General features: G+C 38.9%; 1 protein-coding gene across 2 annotated transcripts in view; it reads left to right on the top strand.

The window, feature by feature from the left end:
• Window positions 1–9,382, top strand: part of SSBP2 (single stranded DNA binding protein 2) — a 284,138-nt gene extending 274,756 nt beyond the window's left edge. For both annotated transcript variants that reach the window (XM_065406924.1, XM_065406923.1), the window contains 2 exons: window positions 5,931–6,029; window positions 8,911–9,382. In XM_065406924.1, the coding sequence (XP_065262996.1) occupies window positions 5,931–6,029; window positions 8,911–8,940 (129 nt within the window). In that variant the 3' untranslated portion in view covers window positions 8,941–9,382. The remainder of the gene's footprint in view (window positions 1–5,930; window positions 6,030–8,910) is intronic.
• The last annotated feature ends 14,861 nt before the right edge of the window (window positions 9,383–24,243 follow it).

Genomic DNA, 24,243 nt, shown 5'->3' with positions numbered 1-24,243 from the left:
GTTCTCCCTCCACTGGGTCTGCTGTGCCGCCTCGGCTCGGGAGCAGCCCATAAGTTCGGAGAACATCTCGTCCCGTGTCCTTCTCTTTCAGCGCCTAATCTGCGCCAGCCTCTGGGAGGGGGATGCCGGGGTAGGTCGGGAGACACTTGCAGCTGTGGGATGGGAAAAAGGGAGTGAATTCCTCACAAAGATACATTTTTGTGAACAATGAACATAGTCTTTCTCTGTGAACAAGACCATGCACAGCACCTATCACGTGCACTCAGGACAAGGTCGAATTTTCGGCGTTCCCATTCAGTGCCTGGGGTCTTGGAGTACAGATCACACAAGCGGGGCAGGACAGCGGAATTCGGGTAGCAGGCAGACATGGTAAGCCGTAGACTTTTGGCTGCTGAAAGCTTCATTTATAGCAGTGCCCTCCTTTCACGTTCAAAGCAATGCCCCTAGCATTGGCCAGTTCCTGCTGCCGGCAATCCGGCCAGCATGAACTCTGCCCCTGTCCCACCCCCCTCGCGGCTGTCCCCGGGAAAGATCCCTGTATGCTGCCCCTGTCCCGCCTCCACCGCATGCCTGTAAACCGCCAGTTACAGTTATGTAAAGGAACAGGCAATCAGTCCCAATACTAACATTCCCCTAATTTAAAGCAGGTCACCATGAGTGATATCACTCTGATGAGGATTTCGGACACTGAGAAAGACCGCATGCTGTGTGAATGCCAGCAAAAACCAGGGTCGTATGCGGCCATGCTGTGCGAGGCACTGATCCCAGAGTACTTGCTGCTAGCCTGGCGCGGAAAAGTTTCCTACCATGGAGGACGCAATAAGGCCGCTCTCCCCAGGAACCTGATGCAAAGGCTTTCAAATTACCTCCAGGAGAGCTTCGTGGAGATGTCCCAGGAGGATTTCAGCTCTATCCCCGGACATATTGACCTAATTTTCCAGTAGCTGCACTGGCAAGGACTAAAAAGTAGAGCACCTAGGGCAAACTAATCATGAAAAACCGGACATTTTGAGATTCTTTTGCAGTAGTTGCACTGGCAAGGACTAAAAACTTAAGCGCCTAGAGCAAAGTAATCATGAAAAACCCATTGTTAATATTCCATTCCTGTTCTGTTCAGAATAAATGTTTACATATTTAAAACACTTACCGACTGATCCTTCCCCTGATTCAGGGTCACGGTTAACGCCTGGGGAGGATTGGTAGGGGATCTCCGTGAGGGTGATGAAGAGATCCTGGCTGTCGGGGGAATCAGCGTTGTAAGCGCTGTCGACTGCCTCGTCCTCCTCATCTCCTTCCTCATCTTCCCCGTCCGCGAACATCTCCGAGGAAGCGGCCGTCGACAATACCCCATCATCAGAGTCCACGGTCAGTGGTGGGGTAGTGGTGGCGGCCGCACCTAGAATGCAATGCAGTGCCTCGTAGAAACGGCATGTCTGGGGCTGGGATCCAGAGCGTCCGTTTGCCGCTTTGGTCTTCTGGTAGCCTTGTCTCAGGTCCTTGATTTTCACGCGGCACTGCGTTGCATCCCGGCTGTATCCTCTCTCCGTCATGGCTTTGGAGATCTTCTCGTAGATCTTCGCATTCCGTTTTTTCGATCGCAGCTCCGAAAGCACGGACTCATCGCCCCACACAGCGATCAGATCCAAGACTTCCTGATCAGTCCATGCTGGGGCCCTCTTTCTATTCTGCGATTGCATGGTCACCTCTGCTGGAGAGCTCTGCATCGTTGCCAGTGCTGCTGAGCTCGCCACGATGTCCAAACAGGAAGTGAGATTCAAACTGGCCAGACAGGAAAAGGAATTCAAATTTTCCCGGGGCATTTCCTGTGTGGCTGGTCAGAGCATCCGAGCTCGGACTGCTGTCCAGAGCGTCAACAGAGTGGTGCACTGTGGGATAGCTCCCGGAGCTATTAGCGTCGAATTCCATCCACACCTACCCAAATTCGACCTGGCCATGTCGAATTTAGCGCTACTCCCCTCGTCGGGGAGGAGTACAGAAATCGATTTAAAGAGACCTCTATGTCGAACTAAATAGCTTCGTTGTGTGGACGGGTGCAGGGTTAATTCGATTTAACACTGCTAAATTCGACATAACCTCCTAGTGTAGACCAGGCCTAAGTGTATTAAGTGTGTGACAGTTAGATGTGCCGATTTGTTGATAGAAAAGCATTTTAGCCATTGTTAAGGTTTTGCACCAAAGTTTGAGTTTGATGAAGTTGGAGTCATATTGTTTTTCAGTATCTGCATGGAGGTGGAAGTGAAAGCCTTATAGAGTGTTGGAGTATGTTATCAATATCGCTGTAGGTTATATGAGAGTGGCAAGGAATGCAGGAGACTTTTCCCTTAACTTGCTTTTTGGATTCTAAATTGGTGGGAGTGTGTCCTGATTCAACCTTAACTGTCACTGAATGATGTTTCTGTGCGTTTATTTTAATAGAAGAATGTGTTCTGATATAAACAAGCTTTAAAAAAATCTTTGTATTAAACAGATGTTAATGTAGTTGAGATTTAACATGCACAAAAGATGACAAATTGAGTTATAATTCTCATAGCAAGGGTAACTTGGTCCGCTTGCGCAAATGTAGTATTTTGTGCTATGCTATATAGTGTTAATTTACATGACTTGATAGAATGTATGTTATGTGATAGATGACTACATTAGGTTTGATGTGATTATCCAAACTTTGAGCCTCCTGGCAATCTCAACAGTAATATTACATTGGCAGGTTTTTTGCATTTAAGTTTTTGGTTAAAAATGAAAAAGGAAGAACCGTGATTCCTATAATAAATGTTTTATGCATGAAACTCACAACTCCTTCTCCCCCCCCCCACAAAGCATATGTAAATTGGAGCCTAGTGGTTGGGGGTGGATATAATCCATACCCCCAACTTCTCTGCACCCCTCCATAGTCATTGATGCAGCCTTCAAGCTGGAGTAGCCGTTGCTGTACTTCTGTCCCACACGGGGGTGTTTCTGGTATCGGGATCCATGTAAGCAGAGCTCCAGTAACCCCTCCCCCTGGCCTGCCCACCAACATATTTTGAGCCACCTCAAAGCCCTTCTGCACAGTAGATATGGAGGCTGCCCTCCTCACCCAAGAGGGATACTACCGGTCTTCTGTGATGTAGCACCTGACAGTGACCTTTCTCCAACAAGTGGAATTTTACCCCGTCTGCATTTGTTTCAATCAAAGAGTCAAACCCACTGAATACAGAGTGCATTTATTTGAAAGGTCTTACATGTATTTTGAATCACTGACATGAATGTATTTTTCTGTGAATGTGTAGCTATCCCAGGGATCGGCAACCTTTGGCACACGGCTCGCCAGGGTAAGCACCCTGGCGGGCCGGGCCGGTTTGTTTACCTGCCGCGTCCTCAGGTTCGGCTGATCGCGGCTCCCACTGGCCGCGGTTCGCTGCTCCAGGCCAATGGGGGCGGCGGGAAGAGGCGTCCAGCACATCTCTCGGCCCCCGCCACTTTCCGCAGCCCCCATTGGCCTGGAGCGGTGAACCGCGGCCAGTGGGAGCCGCGATCGGACGAACCTGCGGACGCGGCAGGTAAACAAACTGGCCCGGCCCACCAGGGTACTTACCCTGGCGAGCAGCGTGCCAAAGGTTGCCGATCCCTGAACTATCCACATATAGGCTTACTCATGCCAGCTGCTATCTGGCAATCAGTGCATAGTTAATTCAGAAAGGAAAGTAACATACTGCACTCAAGCACCATACTGTTACATTTTGTTACTTCTTTATTTCTCAACCAGCTATTTTCACACATGAGAAATCAGTGTTCCTTAATAATAATACACACTTGCTCCATTTAACTGTTAAAACAAAACCTTTTTTGTTACCCAAGTGAAAAACGCATTTAAATAACTTTTAAAAAAAACTAACAAGATTTTTAAAGCTTTCTGAAGAAAACATGCAACTTTGGGTTAAAAGTAAAGCTATGCAAAACACCTGTATCAAATGTCCACTAGTAAAGTGGTTTAGTAGCTCATAACTTTGAGCAATTTTGAGATTATTAAGCACACTGGTAGCACAAACTAAAAAATATAGTGAGCTATTATAATTATAGGGCCCAGTCTTATCCCCACTGAAGTCAATTGGAGTTAACCTATTAGCAGAGACCCCCTAGCTACATACCATAGCAGGTGAAGTGCCAGAACTTGTCGGTTCTCTAGAGCATGAGCTCTTGCAAGACCACCTCCAGGCTTATTGCAGAATGCCTACATTGAGAGAAGGGAAGTAGATGATTCCCAGAATGAAGATAGCAAACTGTTCCTTTGGAGGTTTAAGTTCATCAGTTTCATACCTCCACACTAACATGAAAAGGTTGTTTCATGGCAAAACCATGCTGAATCAAACTGCAGGTTCACTTTTTTCAACCATACATTACCTTGCTCTAGCTGAAGGGAAGCAGAAGAAATTTCAGCCCAATGACTAGCTTTTGAAAAAGTTAGAAGCACCTGACAGTAGGGGTTTAGGCCATGTCTACACTAGAGACCTTACAGCATCACAGCTCTCTCGTCGACATAGTTAAACCACCCCCAAAGAGTGACAGTAGCTATGTTGGTGCTCCCACCAACATAGTGCTGTCCACACCGGCGCTTCTGTCAGTGTAACTGATGTCACCCAGGAGGGTGGTTTTTCACACCCCTGAGCGACATACGTTATACCGACAAAAGTGCTAGTGTAGACATAGCCTTAGGCTTGGTCTACACTTACCCCCCAATTCGAACTAAGGTACGCAACTTCAGCTACGTGAATAACGTAGCTGAAGTTCGAAGTACCTTAGTTCGAACTTACCTCGGTCCACACGCGGCAGGCAGGTTCCCCCGTCGACGCCGCGGTTCCCCCGTCGACGCCGCGGTACTCCTCTCGTCTAGCTGGAGTACCGCAGTCGACGGCGATCACTTCCTGGTTCGATATATCGCGTCCAGACCAGACGCGATAAATCGAACCCGGAACTTCGATTCCCAGCCGCCGAACTAGCGGCTGGGTGTAGACATACCCTTAGAGTGAAAGTATCTTCTTTGTTCTAAGAGAGACAAGGTGGGTAAGGTAATATGTTTTATTGGACCAACTTCTGTTGGTGAGAGAGACAAGCTTTTGAGCTACACAGAGCTCTTCTTCAGGTCTGGGAAAAGTACTCAGATTGTCATAGCTGAATACAAGGTGGAACAAATTGTTTACCATAAGTAGTTAATACATATGTCAAGGGACCATTCAAGGTGAAGTGGCCCATTAACACCCCTCCAGTCATAGGGGGAAAAGGAAGGGAGGGGAGAAAGGCAGCTGGTGTGGGGGGTTGTTCGTGGATTATAGATTGTGATAATAAGCCCCAAGGAGTTTACAGTCACGATGGTGTCTGTCTGTTATATTCAGCAGCAGGTATAGTATGTGCATAACATCCACTGGTGAAGTGGTTTAGCAGCTCATAACTGTGATCTTGGGGTAATTCCCAACCAGCCACACATTAGTGGTGGAGACCCCAAATATAGGCCTTCATTCAGCAAGGTACATAAGCATGTGAACACTACTCATGCACTTAAAGTTACGCATAAACTTGATTGCTGAATCAGGGCAATAGTGATTTATTTTAATTACAGAGCATAATCTTGCTCCCAATGAAGTCAAGTGTAGTTTTTCCACTGACTTCAGTGGGAAAATGTTCCAGGCCTAACCTGAGAACAAGAACTACGGGTAAGTAATTTTCTTCATTTTATAGGCGGGAAACAGCTTTTTCCAGATTACAAACATTCATTCAAATATATGTAGGGCAGAGCTGTGATGGCAAGATATATTCTGTGTCATTTTCAGAGATTCCAGTGGGTAGTGTAGGTGTTGTTTTGACAAACATTATGAAGCAAGGAAAGGAATTCAAATCTACAACATACTTACCCTTTATTTTTAAATCTTATTTACCAGAACTCTCCCAGTAATATGAGCATGAGTAATCAGCCTGGCACTCCCAGAGATGATGGTGAAATGGGTGGAAATTTCCTAAACCCTTTTCAGAGTGAGAGTGTAAGTATTTCTTTGACTGTTTTGCTATATGACAGGTACTCAATTCCAGGATCTTTTCAGGAAAAGCAGTTGTATCTTTAATACAATTTTTGTCTATATTTTTACAAGTCCCTAATATTATAATATTGATCTGCTGAACAAAAATTGTGCTAAATAATATCAAGGATTGAATTTAAACTTTAAAAGCCAGGAGGCAGAGAGTTACTTCAGAAATTCCATCCCTAACTTAAGTGGTCAGTACATAACAAAAGTAAGATGCACAGGAGTAATAATTATCCTAGAGTCAGGCATACTATATGCATATTCAGAAATGCATGATGAGATGTGCATTTGTCAGTCAAAATCTGAACAGCGTAGTTGATCCTCATATTCTGTTAATCTTTTCAAAGTGGTCTCTCAGTTTCTGACTGCCCAATCTTTGACCCCTTGGGTAGTATGTTTTCCAGAGTAGGAATGTCTTTCAGAACTGTATCTACACTGAAAGCACATAATTAGACCACTAAGAAATCTAAAAGACTTATTATTTCCTAAAACATGACATGGTTTTAGGTCTAGAAAAACAAAGATGCCCTCTAGTGTTCATTCTGTGACAAATAAAACTCTTAAAAATGCTGAGTGGTTGAGGCTAAGCAAAAATTACTTAAAATACTTTCCAAAGTAAGTAAAGACCAAAATGTTCATGGCCAGGTGCCTCAAGTTAGATTTCTAAATCCCCATTTAACCTCCTAAATAGAAGTGTCCTGATTTTTCAGAAGTGCTGAGTGGCTTTAACACTTCTGTTCTTAGTGGCATTCACTGCTGTCAGAAGTGAGTACAACTCTATTAATTTAGCCGGGTATCTATGAAGATTAAACATACTTTCTCCTATTCATACCAAGGTCAATTGGCATGGCAAGTTTCATGAAAATCAGACTGAATTTTTGTTTTGCTTCTTCGGTAGACATTAACATGAGTATGAAGAACAAGCAATTTTTTTACATTTTAGCTACAGTATGTGTTTCTTTATGAAGAGGGCATCTTTGAATTATTTGAAATGGTAGGGAAAATGACTTTGTACAAAATGTCTTCACAAAAGAGTGATGTTTCAAAATTTGCAAAAGAACAATAACCAAAATTCCCCCATCAAGTTTGATCCTGTATAGTCAAGATAGTGCTTTACTCGATGCAGACAGTCCAGACAATCTGAAAGCTCAGACAGAGCCCAGTTCACCAAACCAAACTCATTAAAAGAATGACATATACTATCAGTAATACGCCACAGAAAATTAGTTTTCTCAGACACTTACTGTATGCTTAATGCTCCTGGCTGCTGTTTTCCTACTTGAATGAATCCATGACTTGACTTTCCTAATGTTTTGCTAGAATCGTATTTCTAGATACCAGTAACAAGCCAAAAGTTAGTCTCCTAGGGCTCTGTCATTCTTTCTCTGCCACTTATCTACCGCTTCCTTTCCTGGCTTCTTAGAATGGATATTATTATTATTAGGCCAAATCCTGGGGTCCCTGCTCAGGCAAATTCCCATTAAATTCACCAGGAATTTGCTTGAAAATAAGGGCACCATGTTAATAACAATAATACAAATTAATAACTTATATAGCATTTTATCTGTATACAACACAGAACAATATATATTCACTGCCACAACTTCTTCCGGAGGGATGAGCACTTTGGCCCCAGTCCAGCACAGCAGTTAAGTAGATGCTTAACTTTGAACATCTGAGTGGGCCCATTCAGTGACTGCTCACATACTTAAAATTAAGCACATGCTTAATTGCTTTCCAGGATCAGGGTGAGAGGGCTCAGAAGCTGATAGGAACAAGCCCTAAATCAGACGAGACCAAACAAAGAAAATTATGAAGGTCAAAACAGATTTTCCCAATTAGTCTGTTCTAAGCATCTTGTATTAGAGAGAAGATCTAATCAAAACCCTGGTTCTGAACATCCTTCAACACTGGGAAAAGGTCAGATACAAACTCCTGGGCTCTGGGACATTTCTAATTATATATCATTTGTAGAAAGGCAAAATTAATATTTAGCACTATCTCACACCAGGTTCAACAATACCAATATGTTTATATCCAGACATTTCCCCCTACATAAAGGACTTTAAGCTAATGAAATATTTCTTCAGCCTGCAAGTTCCAAGTAAAATAAGAATTAAAATGTGCATCTCTTGGAGGTTTTGTGGTATCTAATTAGTAACTTGTGATGAGGTATTGTTAACTTGAGGAGGATTGTAGCCTGTATCAGGGCTGCAGTTCAATTTGTATTACAATTATATTGCAGTCTAATGTAATGATTGGATTTCCAGTTTGCATAAAGAATGACCACTGAAATTTGATGCAACTAGCCTCCTAAAATCTATACTGTAGTAGAATTTAAGATTAATCCAAAGGTCTGATTTCATTCCAGTATGTCATCTCTCCACCGCCTTTCCACCCCATATAGTGGAGAGCCCATTCAGATGGGTAGCTGATCCACAAGTGGACCTTCTACCAGGCCCCCAAGATGTCTAACAGTGACCAGTGAAGGGAATGGTAGAGTACTCAAGGAAGTGTAGACAGCATTAGCCAATAGGGTCCTCTGGAGCTTTAGCTGCAACTGAATGCTGCCCTCCAATCTAGTTTTACTTATTCATTTCATAAGTTATGTTGTATTTTATAATAAATAAAGTTATATATACAATGAATGTAAAATGCATTACAAATTACACTGCAGTCCTGACACAAGCTACAGTACAACTATAGGATAAGATTAAAATCACCTGTGTGAGAAAGAGAATACTGACCTGAAATTCAAGCTCACTGTTGTTATGCTTCTGGCGGAATGTTAGTAACCTATGAAATAATTGTTGTTAAAATGTGGATTCCTCTTTTTCAGTACTCCCCCAGCATGACAATGAGTGTGTGATCCATACTAAGTCTCCTCATGAAGACCGCAGTGAGTTGGCCCTCTTCAGAGAGCTACTACAGAAGAAAATTACAAGTCCCAGTGTACAGTTTAACAAAAGGATCTCAGACACAACCAGACCCACCATCTTTTCCTACCATCTCCCCAGTTTTGTGAAGAAAGTGGGTCCAAACATGATTCAAACAACTGTAAAGAGTGGCATAACAGAACTGCCCAAGAGTGAACTGCAAACAATTATCTGTGTATGTATAAGTGCGGATAGATGTATATGTGTGTGGATATGTTATATTGACATACATACACACACATATACATATATAGACCTGCAGGACATTGTAAAATATTATCACATGACATCTTAAGTAGAAATAAGAAATAGAGACTTTTATTCCATCTTTTTTTCACGTTTACATTTTAACTATTAAAATTTGCGTTCCCTCTCCCCCCCGAACTGTTCTGTGCTGCGTATATCACTGCTTTATAAGTTATTTTTTAAGGTGAACCCAAATGGTCAATTGTTCTGATTTTGTAAATGTCTGCCATCATGGATAGGAATAAAATTGCTCATAAGAGGGCTTTCATAAACTTGTATTTCATACCAGTTACCCTGTGAATCTCAAACTGTACTCTCTCAAGAAATAGAAGAAAGCTCATCTTAATTTTGTGGGGAAATTTAATAATTTGTCACCTGGCTTTGGTGGTGGTTGGGTTTTTTTGTGGTTTTGTTTTGTTTTTGTGCTTAGTACCTTTAAAAATAGGAGCACTGAAGGTTATTTTTCTTCCTCAAATGAGGCCTAATATCTGCAAAATCTACTTTAAATGGAAGTCTGAGTTTGATACAAGATTCTCAGTTTATTCAGAGTATTTTAAAGTTGCTGTAAGTGAGCTCCAATTGCTATAGAACCTAGCTATAACGTGGCAGGGCTTCTTCAGTCCTTGGAAATAAGTTTTTTCCCTTTAGCCTGATCTTCCATGTGCGTGGTGGCAAGTAGAAATACAATACAATCCCTATTACTGAAACCTCTTTTTCTAACAAACTACCAGCTTGTCTCCCTTTTCTATTGATTCTTGGCTGACTCCCAATTATCCATAGTCCTGATTATCAGAACATATTTAGGGTCTGCCGAGTGATTCAGATAATCAGGACTGTACTTGATTAGTTATTTTTCACCAGGAATACTAGAGCTGAACTCCTTAGAAACTTTCCAGTACATAATCACATTAGTGAACCAAAATGACTGAGCATTTTGTGGGTACTTCCCATGCAAGGAATGTTGGAAGGCTCATGCCCTTATACCAGAAACAGAACAGGAACAGAGGTCTGAGCCTTTTTATAAGGAAATCAGTATACTGTATTTCCAAACTTTGGAGATTGGGGTGGAAAAAAGGAGAGTGATTATACAGCTTCCTGTACAATCAAAGAAAAGGGGGGTAAAGCTCGAATGTAAAGCTCTAAAATCTAACATTATATTACATTTAATTCCTAATGACTCTCATCTTCCCCAAGAAAATGAAAGGTTGTACCTGCGTGGTATGAAAAAGGGTGATGTTCAGTACCTCAGGCACAAAGTGTCTGAATTAAATTCATTCTGCAGATACCAAGCAATGTTCACCCCTCAAAATTCACACCTCAGTGGGACATCCCCAAAATATGGTGCTCACCTGCAGATTTGTGAGGAGAATTTTGCCCTTAAATTGTGATAAAGGGTTGCATGTTATGGGGTCAGTGTGCAGGTAGACGCACATCACTGCATGTGTCAGGAGTAGATCAAATTCCCTATGAGCATATAAATGAATAAAATTAGAATGTCTTTTACCCCACTGTTGGAACTACATAAAGATTAATTGCTTCTTAGGCACCAGGCTGTTACTTGAAATTGTATTCAAATTTTTAAAAAATTATGAAAAGTTTACCTTTACTTAAAAACAATAATAATAATGATAATTTGTAACCTTAAATTAGATAAAAGTATTGATATGGTTCTGTTTACTTTACTCTGGTTATTATTGAGTTTGAGTTCATTTATTCATCTTTTGAAAACAAATAGTTTTTTGCTGTCTCTCAAAAAGATCCTTGGAGCACTAATCAGTTTCACTTACAAAAAATTTCAAAATTAGACCCCAATCCTGCAACACAGTTGTATTTAACTTGATTACTGTGTGTAGTCTCATTGATTTCAGTGGGACTACTCACAGTAGCAAAGTTAAATGTGCTCACAACCTTAGTATTCACCAGATAAATGAAATAATACCTTTTGTTTATACATTTTCTTTTTCTCTTTTAGTTGTACATTAGTTTAGTTTATGGATTCCTTCATGGGGGAATAAATATGACCATTAAATAAAAATGATGCAAACCAGAATATAAAATAGAAATCATATCCTTTAAAATAGACCTGTCAAAAATTTACTAAATTTTCAGGACTATAATTTTAAAGGTAAAATCACTGTCAAAATATTTTCTCCTAGTTTACCTACAATAATATGATATGCTTCTGGCAACATAGAGTTTTTTCCTGTGATTTTTATCCCAATTTTATCCCACTTATAGCACAACCTCTCAACTTCTTGTGTCCTCGCCTCCTTTTCCATCCCTTCCAAAACATTTGTGTTAAATTAAATTGCTGAGTAATGGGATAAATCCTGCATCACTGAAGTCACTTAGAATTTTGTCATTGGCTTAAAAGGAATCAGGATCAGCCCCGACAGTACTTAGGTTGGAATTATAGACCCTAATCCTGCAAAGAATTAAACATGTACATATCTTTTCACACCTTATTAGTCACATAGACTCCAGTGAGACCACTCAGCTATGTAAAGTTGCACATGTGCTTGTCTTTGAAAGATCAGGGCTGTACATAATTAAAGATGGAAAAAGACCCATTTGATCATCCGATGCATCTCTTGAATTGTTATGACAAACTTCATCACACATAAGTAATGATCTCTGCTACTCTTACCTTCCTTTTTTAGAGAATGATCCTGCAAAAGTTTACATACTTAAGTAAAGTTACATACATGTTGGCAGGATCAGGTACTTATGTCATACATACACACGTTCTGCAGCTAAGCCACAGGGAATAATAGTTGTATTTGCTAAATATGCAACATATTCAAAGGATGCCTTTAGCTTTCAAATTTGTATGAGGTTTTTTGTTTGTTAACTTTCTTTTGCTTACAAAACTCTTTTATAAGTTTGCAGTATAGAGACCAAAATTGAGATGGAAGAAAATTTTATTTCCAAGCACTGATTTTTTTCCTCCCACTGGTGTTTCTCATGCACTAGCTGTTGATGTGTACTGTAACTGCTGTTTGTTTTTATGCTTATGCACCAGCATTGTCAGATGGAAATGGTCCAGATCTGGAAGTAATGCTAATTTAAGGGCAACAGGTCAGCTTTCGCAATAGGTTTTAAGATAGAGGTCTTTTTATGTTTTTTTTTAATATGGAGAAGAGTAAGGCCTGATTTGCCAAACACTTTTTTTTCCAGTAAAATATTTTAAGAAACGAGATGGAGCCTTAGAACATCGAAAGCAGGGAATAGTGGGTTTTCTTTCTCTCTGTAGAGATGCCGGTTTAAATCCTGGTCCTATTGAAGTGAGTAGGAGTTTTGCCTCTGATTTCAATGGAAGCAGGATTTCACAGTCTGTGTAAACATGTGCAAAGGAATCTTCATGTCCGTATTTTATTTCCACACAAAGGTTTTGTGGAGACAATAACTCCCCTTCCATATTCATTAAAAAAAGGAGTGGGTGAAAGAGGTTGTGAATTACAAGAACAATAGGCTGCCTGAAATGTACATTAAAAAGTACCTTAATATTTTTATATATAGATAGGGCACTTATATTATTTTGCTAGTAAATTTGTGAGTGAAAAACTGAAGTTGAGCTCTGTGTTGCTCCTCAATTTATTTTAAAATGAATTTAGAGTTCATGAAAGGTGCTGGGTTTGAAAGCCCTTGAGACTAGTCTTTTGTGCACGCCATTCTGCCCCGGTAATGTGCCTCAAACTTGATCTGGAGGGCCTACCATTTAAAAGAGAGAGAGTAGTTCTGTCTCCAGTTCATGAAGTCATTAGCCTCTCTGCTGAGTGCCACAGTTGCCAATTTTTATTTGGACGCCTGCTCATTAGGAATTGGACCACCAGCTTATTAGACAATCAACTATAGTAATAACTTTCAGTCACCAACCTGCTCCAGTTTTGAAGTAGTGACCCATAGGTGAAAAGCACCATTTTTCATAGAATATCAGGGTTGGAAGGGACCTCAGGAGGTCACCTAGTCCAACCCCTGCTCAAAGCAGGACCAATTCCCAACTAAATCATCCCAGCCAGGGCTTTGTCAAGCCTGACCTTAAAAACCTCTAAGGAAGGAGATTCCACCACCTCCCTAGGTAACCCATTCATGAGCCTGAGACATCCATCCCCCTATGAGCTTTGTATTTTAAAGGGAAATATTTTAGTTTAATTAATTATTTTGAGTAGATCAAACTAGCAGAGGTGATTAAAAACTTTCTTCTGTGTGAATCATAGAAATATGGGGTTGTAAGGGACCTCGAGAGGCAAGACTAAGTATTCCTAGACCATCTGTGGCAGGTGTTTGTTAAACCTGTTCTTAAAAACCTTCCATGACAGGGATTCCACAACAACGCTTAATAACCTATTGCAGTAATTAACTATCCTTGTAATTTGAAAGATTTTCCTAATATATAACCTCATCTCCCTTGCTGCAGATTAATCCAATTACTTCTTGCCCTAACTTTAGTGGACACAGAGAACAATTATTCACCCTCCTCTTTATAACAGCCCTTAACAAATTTGAAGACTGTTATCAGGTCCCCCCCAAGTCTTCTTTTCTCAAGACTAAACATGCCCAATTTTTTAAACCTTTCCTCATAGGTCAGGTTTTCTAAACCTTTGAGCATTTGTGTTGCTCTCCTGTGAGCTCTCTCCAGTTTGTCCATATCTTTCTTGAAGTGTGGTGCCCAAAACTGGACACCATACTCCATGAGGCTGGAATCTCTGCATCAGAAGGATAACAAATTCCTACAGTGGCTAAAACACATTTGGATTTTCCCCTGTCCCATGATTAGCAGATGAAATACTGTATGTAGAGAGGGTTTGGAATTAGATGGATAATTTAATGAGGGACCAGCTGTTACAATATTCAGAGTTGTATATTTTAATTTTTCCCCTTGTTATGACTTTTCAGCTGATAAATATTGCACTGACGTCTATTTCCTGGATCATTTAATTATTTGTTAAGTATTTTAGCTTTGTTCCTAGCCAACACTAGTATTTTTTGTTGTTGTTAAATATGAGCTAAATTCTGCAAGATTTGGTCCTATACATTGAAAGTTGGAGGGCACAACAAATTTAGAGATTAATGATGCAAAAATAAAATTGCCAGCAGAAGTAAATTGCAAGTGATGATATAACACCTGATAGCACCTGTTCCAATCCCATTTGGGTTTGTTTGGGTGGCTTTGAGGGTGGGAATCATGTTGAAGCACATAGCTTGCAAATAAAAACTGTTAAACTCCCTTCCTTACAAGTGACAACTCATTTCTCTTCAAACAAGCTGATGTTTGTGGCAATTTAATATTAGCAAATGATCACATTAAGGATCTATCTCAATATTTCATGGTGCAAAAAACAGATATAAAAAATTCAGTTCAGCCCTTCAGTAAATGAGTTATGCTTAAATACGTTGTGTGTGTAACTTCCTTTGTTTCTCCAAAAAGCAACAAAGAGTCCTATGGTACCTTATAGACTAACAGACGTACTGGAGCATAAGCTTTTGTGGGTGAAAGTGGGTGAATACCCACTTCGTCTGACGAAGTATTCACCCACGAAAGCTTATGCTCCAATACGTCTGTTAGTCTATAAGGTGCCATAGGACTCTTTGTCGCTTTTTACAGATCCAGACTAACACGGCTACCCCTCTGATACTTTGTTTCTCGAGACATTATTGGTCTGGTGGTGCAAGCCCTTACTCATGCAAGTTGTCCCATTGAAGTCTTGATGCAACTGCTCATGTGAGGAGCAGGTTTGCAGGATTCCACTCCCAATTGCAAGAAATACATGGTTTTATTTGGCTTGTAATCTTATTTAGCCCTGTACATAGGTACAGCAAAATGTAAAGGGCAGGTTGAAATCAACAAAATGATATTGGTTATGAAGGGAAAGAGTCCAATGAGCTCTTCATAGATACAAATCATTGCTTTGACTGCACACATTAATGGTAGTTCAATTTACCAATATTATCATATTTGCAACTTGTTACAGTAATAAAATGAGAATTAATAATTGGACCTTCCACTCAAAAAACATACTAAAACTCTCATCCTGCAAACACATGAAGTCAATGGGATGCCTCACAGGCTTAAAGTTAAGCATATGTATAAGAATTTGTAGGATTGGAGCCTAAATTGTTCATTCTTGAGTCTTCCCTGAAATAGACACTTTATTTTTAAATTTTTTAGCAATGCAAGAGTGTATTTATGCATCAATATAATTGATACCTGGAATGGGATTTGGCTTTCTTCTGTTTCTTAATTTATCAGACCTCTCTCCACAGCTACCTAAAATATTTCTGTGAACGTGTCCTTTCATCTTGTTTTAAATTGTGCATTCATATTTTTTCATTAAAACAGTTAACAGCTGTCCAGTTTTTATCCAAACTTATGTTTGGTTGCTGTTCATCATTTAAGTTTAAAATATATAAGGAAGCCTCTCATGTAATGGGAAAACTTGCCATAAAAATGTATAAAGGTGTATGCCCTTTTCTTGGGTACATGTTTTCACATTTAATAAAAACACAGTTTCCATTTATAACTTGAAACCTTCAGTTTCTAGCCACCATTTAATTTCTATGTGTAAAGAGGTAGAAAAATAAATTGCTTTTGTTTTTCATTTGGATTCAGCATACTAAATATTTGCTGAATGACACAGCTTTGAGAAATTGGATCAAAACATTTTTATTCAATCGTTGTTGTGAATAACAAATAACATTCAAAAACTGTGATTCCTAAAATCAAATGTGAGAAAATTATAAAGGCTCTATTCACAAATATTTGAGTTTTATGTTTGCACCAATTTTTTAAACTATATGTGATGGATGGCCATCTGCGGCCAGTTAGCTGTGTAAGGCTTTGTATTTGCATTAAGCAGACACTGAACGACACAAAGTGAACACACTGGCATGTGCACAGAGTTTGGTAAGTAGTGGATGATTCATCTGCAAGAGTACACAAAGCCATTCACTAAATTCCAGATACTCCTATGTGTGACAATCTCTGCTGCCTAGTTATTCACTTCTGTAAATGCTACTGTGTGTGTTCACATGATGATGCATTTGGGGGCTTCCTCCCGATCTTCATATGCCAAGAAGAGAATCCCCAGTTTCATCTTACTAACAGCAAAAATTTGGCAGCACTAGAGTCTATATAGAGAATCCAGGGCAAACATGGATGATCTAAACAAGATTTTGTATTTTCTCAGAACCCTGCTTTACTGAAATGGGGAATAGGAGAACTGAAACGCATGGAAAGTAGGATTGTATAATTTATATTTACTCCTGCCCCTGCACAGAAGGAAATGATAACAATTACTTCTGTACCCACTTTTGACAGAAACCAAATAAAATGAAACCACTATTAATAATTAATTGATGTGAAAATTACTACCATGTAATGGTGCTAACATCACTGAGGAGCCAAATTATCAGCCGTGTAAATTAGCTGTTCCTAGGTTTTATTTATAGAGTTAATGTCTATATTCCTTTTTTCTCCTCTCTCTTTGGACGTTGTTTTCCACCCATCCTGCTGCATGCCAGCTGTTTGCACAAAAATCGTGTGCAATTGCTGCAAGAATAATTTACACAAAATCCATGCAAAATGTTGCTTACATTTGTGAATAGAGTCCTAACTGTACATATATTATTTCATTAGAGATGTTGCAATAAATATTTTTTGTGTAAGAAATAGCCTGTTTCCTTAAGGCCTGATCCTGCACGTTGCTAGGAATCCTCAGCACTAGAGATTAGGGCATGTAGCATCTCGCAGGATTGTGCTCTAAATCAGGCCACAGACACTCTGTGGCTCTTAAAATGATCTAAAACAAGAGTTGCTGTTTCCCATAGAAAATGGGGAGAAAAATCCATTCTGAATAAAACACACTTAATTGAAATAGAAGGATGCAACACTGCTTTACTAAAACTGTCCTTGGAAAGTCCATGATTTGAGAAGTGTACTTTATCAGTGAGAAACTGGTTAGTGACACACATCAACAAAAGAGATAGACAAGAATCAGTAACTGCCCTGTTCTTCAACATATAAGTGCAGCCCCCAGAGGCTATAGGTCCCAGTTGGAGACCATTCAGACGAAGGTGAGGTCCCCCTCTTAATCAAGAGAGAACATTACAGACTGGGACATATAATCACCATAGCCCATGACTATTATAAATAAGGGATGGGCAAAGTCTGAGTGCCTTGCCTTTTGACAACTAGACTAAGAGTGCATAAGAAATTAAAGTGTTTGCAGAAAACTGAAAGTTGATATTTTTTAAATTATACTTTTAAACATTATTCAGAAATTTGACATTCAAAAATGTCAATAAAATATTTCCCAGAGCTATTAAAAATTTCTAAAGAACTCCCAGTTTTTATTTGACTTACCACCTTTCAGATGATTCTTAAATGGAAAAAAAAAAGAATTCCTAAGCAAAAACAGAAAAATCAGCATTAAACAATGGTATAAATGAAGTGGAAGCTGGAGCTTTGGGGGCTTTTTTATTTCTAATAAAATTTAAGTTTCAGGAAAAAAATAATCTTTACAAGAAACGTCTATAAATTTGTAGAGGCAATTAAAGAAATGTAAATCAAATTGATTTAATTGTGCAAAGACCAACTTTGATTTGGGCTTTTTGTGGCAAGTATCCCCTTGCAAAAAATCTGGTGGTGCATCTACTATTGTTTTCCTTTTTGTGTGTGTGTGTGTGTGTGTGTGCGTGTGCACATGCATGCGTATGCCTAATGTTAAAAACCCTTTATTACATATGTTGGCCTTTCGTGCATCTGGCAACATCTGCTTACTGTTGGGGGGAAGGAAGAATTTACTATCTGGTGGATTATATCTATTTCAGTTATTTAAAGCATTGGTAAACTATTGTCAACTTGTTCACATTTGCACAAGACATTCTATGTAGAAAATGTATATTTTTTAATGCTGGCATTATAACTTCGGCAATCATGCATACTCTGTACATTATTGTAGGTTTTGTGTAAGAAATCTTGTCACCATTGCTTAATACTGTAAATTCTTGTTTCAAAGCAAGAGGTGGCTTTTGATTGAACAGCCATGTGTATTTTATGGTACTGTAGTACTTGTTCTGTTGTCAAAACTTGCTCTTCACGTGTGGTTAAAGCCTTGTTAAGCACGCTTAGGGGTTTCAGAATTTATTTTACACAGTACGTATATCAGCCATTAACAGGGACATTAAATCATATGTAACATAAGAAATTTCACCCGAGTTCAGGTCCTTTTAGAGAGCTTGGTGTTAGATTTCAGTAAGCAATTGCCGGCTGCAGTTTAACACATTTCATTCTTAGTGTTGGGTATGCATCAGTGTGTGCTTTCCAGTTCAGTTGAGATTATCCCTCTTGACCCAAAGCCTGAGTAATTGGACCTTGTGCAGGGAACTAAGCAGGGAATGGATATCCTTCCTTTCACCATGTCCAACCCACAGCAGGCTACAGGACTACAGCATGGCACTTCACAGCCACTGTTCCCGCTTATAGGGTTCCTTGCCTCTGTAACCATATAAGCATGGATCCAGTGGCCCCACCTCTGGTCTACTTCTTCTGCATCTGGTACTGAACACAAGTGCAGAACCCACCCTTGGGGCATGCAGGAGATAAGGAAGTACTACCTGCATACTATGCTCACATTCCCTACACAGGGCTACTAATGCCCTCCTCTACTAAATGAATTGCATTCTTAGTAAGAATTATTCAGGTGGCCTGCAAAGGAAAGTAAAATTGAACTTCCCTCCCTCCCCATTTTTTGTTTGTTTCTGTTTTTATTACTTTGTATAAAGAAGACCTGAAATGTTGTAGGTTTTGATTTTTTTTTCTTGTTTTTTTTTATATATATTAGGAATTCAGACCCTGTATGAGCATGAATACTTTATGATAGCCGGACAACTAGTGAAACAGCTGACAGCATCAGCCAAGAAACTTGAGCTATTGAGAGAGAAGGAATTTTTACTCAGACCATTTAAAACTGGTTTTTGCTTGTTTTCTTGAACAGCTATTTAACTGAAATAACTACCATAATTAACATTTTGAATAAAGGAAGCCTTTATTAAATTCTTGACACCTTCACCCTTTCAATTAAAATGTTAAAAGCACACAGTAAACATCCCTTATACCTCCTAGAGGTTCTCCCCAAAAAAATCAAGGACATATTTGTGATATTGGTAAGGTAAAAAAGAAAAAACTTTAAAAAAATCATTTGAGAGCCTCTTTATATATCATTAAAAAGGCTAAAAGAGCACAAACCCAATTTTACAAAATAATCCTTTGCCGGTCACCTTTAAACAACCAGACAGGTGTGTCATAGAGGAAGAACAGTTTCCAAAATTGTGAATTAGACTACTAGTCAATCCCGAATTTTATAAAGAAAGGAAAATCTTCATTCAAAATAAGCAGAAATTTAATTTGAGAAAACAAATAATAAATAAATATTCTAGAATATAGTACAGAAAACACTATCCTATTTCCATACACGGGTACACTAATAAGTTCAAGTGAATATAAAATCAAAGCTGCTAGTATGTGGGGGTTTCTGTAACAGCTGTTCCAGTCCCCCAGACTTGATCTTCATAGTCTACAGCTGCTGCAAGAACCACTCCATTTCACACCACCACCATATAAGAACATGATAGCTCAAAAGTTTCAGAAACAAGTCTCACAAATATCCCTGAGGGAAGATTTCTGCTTTAAAAACACATAAACTAGTGAGCCTTACTTTAGAATGGAAAATCATTCCAGGTGCAAATCTCTTTAGACCTTGTTTGTGAGTCATTTTTAAAAGCATCCTTTTTAATCATTTAAGAAGGGAAGCACTAAGTACCCAGAGATCCAACAAGCTGCCTGACATCAATCACTTCACTTCACTTCCCAAATGACTGCATCTTGCTTTGGGAGATATTTACTACTGTACCTGCAACCACTTGAAAGAGTTGCCCTCACAATGCCTCTGTATTTGAATCATTGGTCTAAGTCCTTTAGAAAACAAATCATCTATCAAAGAATGGAGCATCCCACAACTACTCTGTGAAATATTCTCCTGATCTCCACCACCTATTCCATGTGGTGGAATTTTGGTATTAATGGCACTATTGTGCAGAAATGTGCACACTTAATTTGACTATGATTTTGTAGTTATGTACTGAGAAAGCCCTCCCTCCCCCCAGCAGAAGTGTCTCAGAAGGCTCAAAACGTAATACAATCACTGTGGTTCTCTAGTGTGAAAAGGAAGCCATCCCACAGGAAAAGCTCCCTTGAATGCCATGAAACCAAGCTCCATAGTTGTACCCCAAGGAAAATTTGTGACACATCACTGGAGTGACCGGGGCATAGCCAATGGGTCCATGAATTGTGTGGCTCAACCACAGAGCACATGTGGGAAGGTACCTTGCAGCGCTGCAGCTGCTACTACAGCCCATATGTAATAGCAGCAACCATGGTGCAGCTCCATGGGTATTCCACATCCTGGGGTCAGGTCCCCCATACCAAACTCATCTTTTGGACTTAACGCAATTGTGGGTGAGAATTTCACCCCAAAACAAAACTGGAATTTGTGTGAAATACTGCATGATTTTCTGTACTCTTCAATCTTGGAGTCTAACTTTTCACATTAGATTCTTGCCTCCAGCATTTTGACTCTCTTATATTTTCCTTTTTTAATAGAATTTGAGCTGATTTTTGTTTGAATAGTTCTGGGAGGTTTTACCCCCTTTTTAAAATGTTAACCGTAGTTCAGTGGATATTGTTCATTTTTTATTAATAATCTTTGATGGGTGCACAAAAGAGGTTCATTCATTTAAACTATCCAATAAGGAAACCATTATATAAGTGAACTAAAATCAACCAATCATGTTTGTTGCTGTCTAATTTCAAAATATTAGATAGTTGTAACCAAAAAGTGAATGTGCATAGCCTTTGTTTCAGATGAATTTTCTATGCATGGCAGTCAGCATTTATTTTCCTATGTCACGAGTATTACTGAACAAAGTGGGCTGTTTGGAAAGTCAGTGATCTAGCAGTTCATAATTCAGGATTTTGAGACGATCAGTCGTAATGACAGTTCATGTTTTTCACACTGTCTCTTGTAAACGTCTGCCTTTTGCCACATCCTGATTTGGAGATGTGGGAATCCCATGCTTTAGATTATTAGCTCCTTGCGGGTGGTGTCATTGCATGGGCTGACAAGCTCCTTGTGTAACATATTCTACCCTAAGCCCCATAGCCTGCACCAAACACCAAGCCTCCAGGTTTTCCTGTTATGCTAGTGCAACTTGTCAACACTCCCCTCTAATTATTGGCACCAAATCATAATACTGATTGCAGCAAGAGCTCCCTCTGCTACAAGTTAAGGAACAGCGGAGATTAAAAAAATATAAACGTGGTCACTCATGACTTTATCACGTTCATAGTGTGCCCAACTTCTCACAACCAAGGTGTTGAGAAGCAGAATTTACCTCTGAACTTGGCTTATCACTTCATCAGGCAAGAGTAGATTTCATTTTCTTTCATGAGTTTATCAGCAGCTGTATTGATATGTTTGCTTTGTCTTCTGAATTGCAAGTCATTTTATATTGAAAATGATTATGCTTATTGTGTGGCATTGTATGAAGTATCGGGAAAGGGTGTTTATTATGTGCTAATACAGTCACTGCTTACCAGTTAGATATTTCAGGGGCTGAACTGCAACCAAAAGTTATGTTCAAGAATCATCTTAATTTTAATGTTATACTCACATGAAAAAGGGGCTTTTTCTCTTGCTGTTTCTGGGTTTCATTGAATTTTAGGGAAAAGGGCAAATGGCGCAATTGTTGTAATTGGAAAAGTGACTGTGATGGCAGCTAACTGACTGCTTTTCAGGTGCATCAAAACAACAGGATCCATTCAGTGACTCCGCTGATACACTTCCAGCTGTCTTGGTAAATCAATAGTGAATGAATAATTTTTACATTCTAAAGGGATTTGCCATTCTATGGATATAAAAGATGACCAAGCTGACCTGCCAAGAGAGGCAAAAATATAGCAATTAGTCTGTGATCATATGTAGCATTATTCATTTTTAATGTGCCATTATATTTATACTTTCAATTTTTTTTAGCATTCTATGAACTTGAGCAGTTCAGAGGAGAAAAATAAATCTCATGTATAGCAAAAACAATTTATAATTAAACTAAATGTAGACCACTACCATACCTTTTATTTCCTGTGCCTTAAACATATTTGAGTAGATAAACTTCCTCCCCTTTTCTTAGTGGTTTGATATCTTTAACTGCTGTCTAGTAACTCTGATGTCCTTCTTTAATATGGAAACATCTGGCATAAGAACATTTGAGACTATTTGGGCTAATGTGTACTTTTCATCCATTCAAGAATGCCATATTCTTCATAAGATCATAAAACACAAAGACTTCATACAGTTTGCTTTCTGCCATCTCCATCCATGGGACTGCACGTAAAGCAATTAGAAAGAAATATTGCTACACAAATGTGATTCTGTTTACCCAATACGGGCTCCATCCTGCATCTCTTGTTCACTCACAACTCCCATTCACTTGACAATTATTTGAGAAGGAGTTTGGGGAGTACAGAGAATGCAGAACGAGAACTTTCACAGAGGTGTATGCTGCTGTAAGCCAGTATCTTTTCAGCAACCAGAGAAATGTAGCGTTTTGCCAACTTCTTTCTAGTGAAAACACTGAGCGTGCTTAGCACTTAAACAAGTTTCAGAGACACAAGTGTCAGACTGTATAATTGCATCTCATCTAATTTTGACACTTAACCACTAATATTTTATGAAGTATGAATCTCAATAGTATCTACATGCTTTGATTCTGATATACCAATCAACAGCAAAACTGAACGGTGAACAGCCAGGTTTACACACACAAAAATCACATTTTTTTTTAAAAAAAGGTTTCTTGTTTTGATTTTGTTCACTATTTCTAGAACATTTTCAACATTAAAGTATTTTTCTACATGGTTATCTGAGGCTTATCTTTCTTCACCAACCAGAATGGTCTTCTACACTGTGAAATGCAACAGAACTTCACAAATATTGGCTTTGTACCTGCCTAATGCATTATCAGAATTTTCAGCCAAGCCATAAAGCCTTTTATTTTATATGTGTTTATGTAATTAAAGAAATTAGAAACTTCAGGTGTAAAGAAGTCTCCCTATCCACCATTTTACTCTCAATCTCTCTGATTCCTGGGGGTTCATAGTTGCCTTTTTGAAGCCACAAAGTTATCTCTTTAAACCAGTGCAGTCTAAGAGCTGTGTTAGCTTCCATTTATGGAGTATAGCATTTGAATGTGGAAGGTTCACTTTGGTAAGTAGGTGTAGCATATGTCATTAGGGACATGGATACTTGCAAATAGGTTAGATAACAAGATAAAAACCAAGATGATACAAGTAAAAATGTAAAAATTTGGCATCAAAATCTATTCTAGAATGGTTGAGGTTTTGTTTTGTTTTTAAACTTTTGTCCTTTATATGTTATTTTGCAGAAGAGGACTTTGGGGACTGTCAGACCACATGGGGAATTTTAGAAATATATCACTCAGCAATTATTTTATAAAGTTGAACTTCTAAATGCACTATGATTTATTACAAAACATATTTTCTTCTGCTTGCAGACATGGTTGTTCCATTTTGTGATAAGTTAAATTAAGCAGTTAATTTGTTGCACTGCATAGCTGCATGAATTCATCAAGTGTACATATTTACCTGTGCGACATTATTTTGGGTTTTGTATTTGAATTTGCAGTATTGATTATTTTTGTATTTTACTTTGCCTCTGTTATTGGAATTGTAATAGACATAATTTATATATATGATTTTACAACTGTTTTGCAACCGAAAAGTCTTCTTTAAAGTTTAAAGTTTTATTGATGGAAACTCATTAAAAATGAATTAAGAATTATATTAACAATTGTTTTGTGTTTTAATGCTCTCTGTACATAAATATATGTCTATTTATCTGTTTAATGGTGCTTGT

This window comes from Emys orbicularis, chromosome 6 (genome assembly GCF_028017835.1).
Source record: "Emys orbicularis isolate rEmyOrb1 chromosome 6, rEmyOrb1.hap1, whole genome shotgun sequence".
In the NCBI taxonomy this organism is placed as follows: Eukaryota; Metazoa; Chordata; order Testudines; family Emydidae; genus Emys; species Emys orbicularis.
This window is presented reverse-complemented; position numbering and strand designations above follow the sequence as displayed.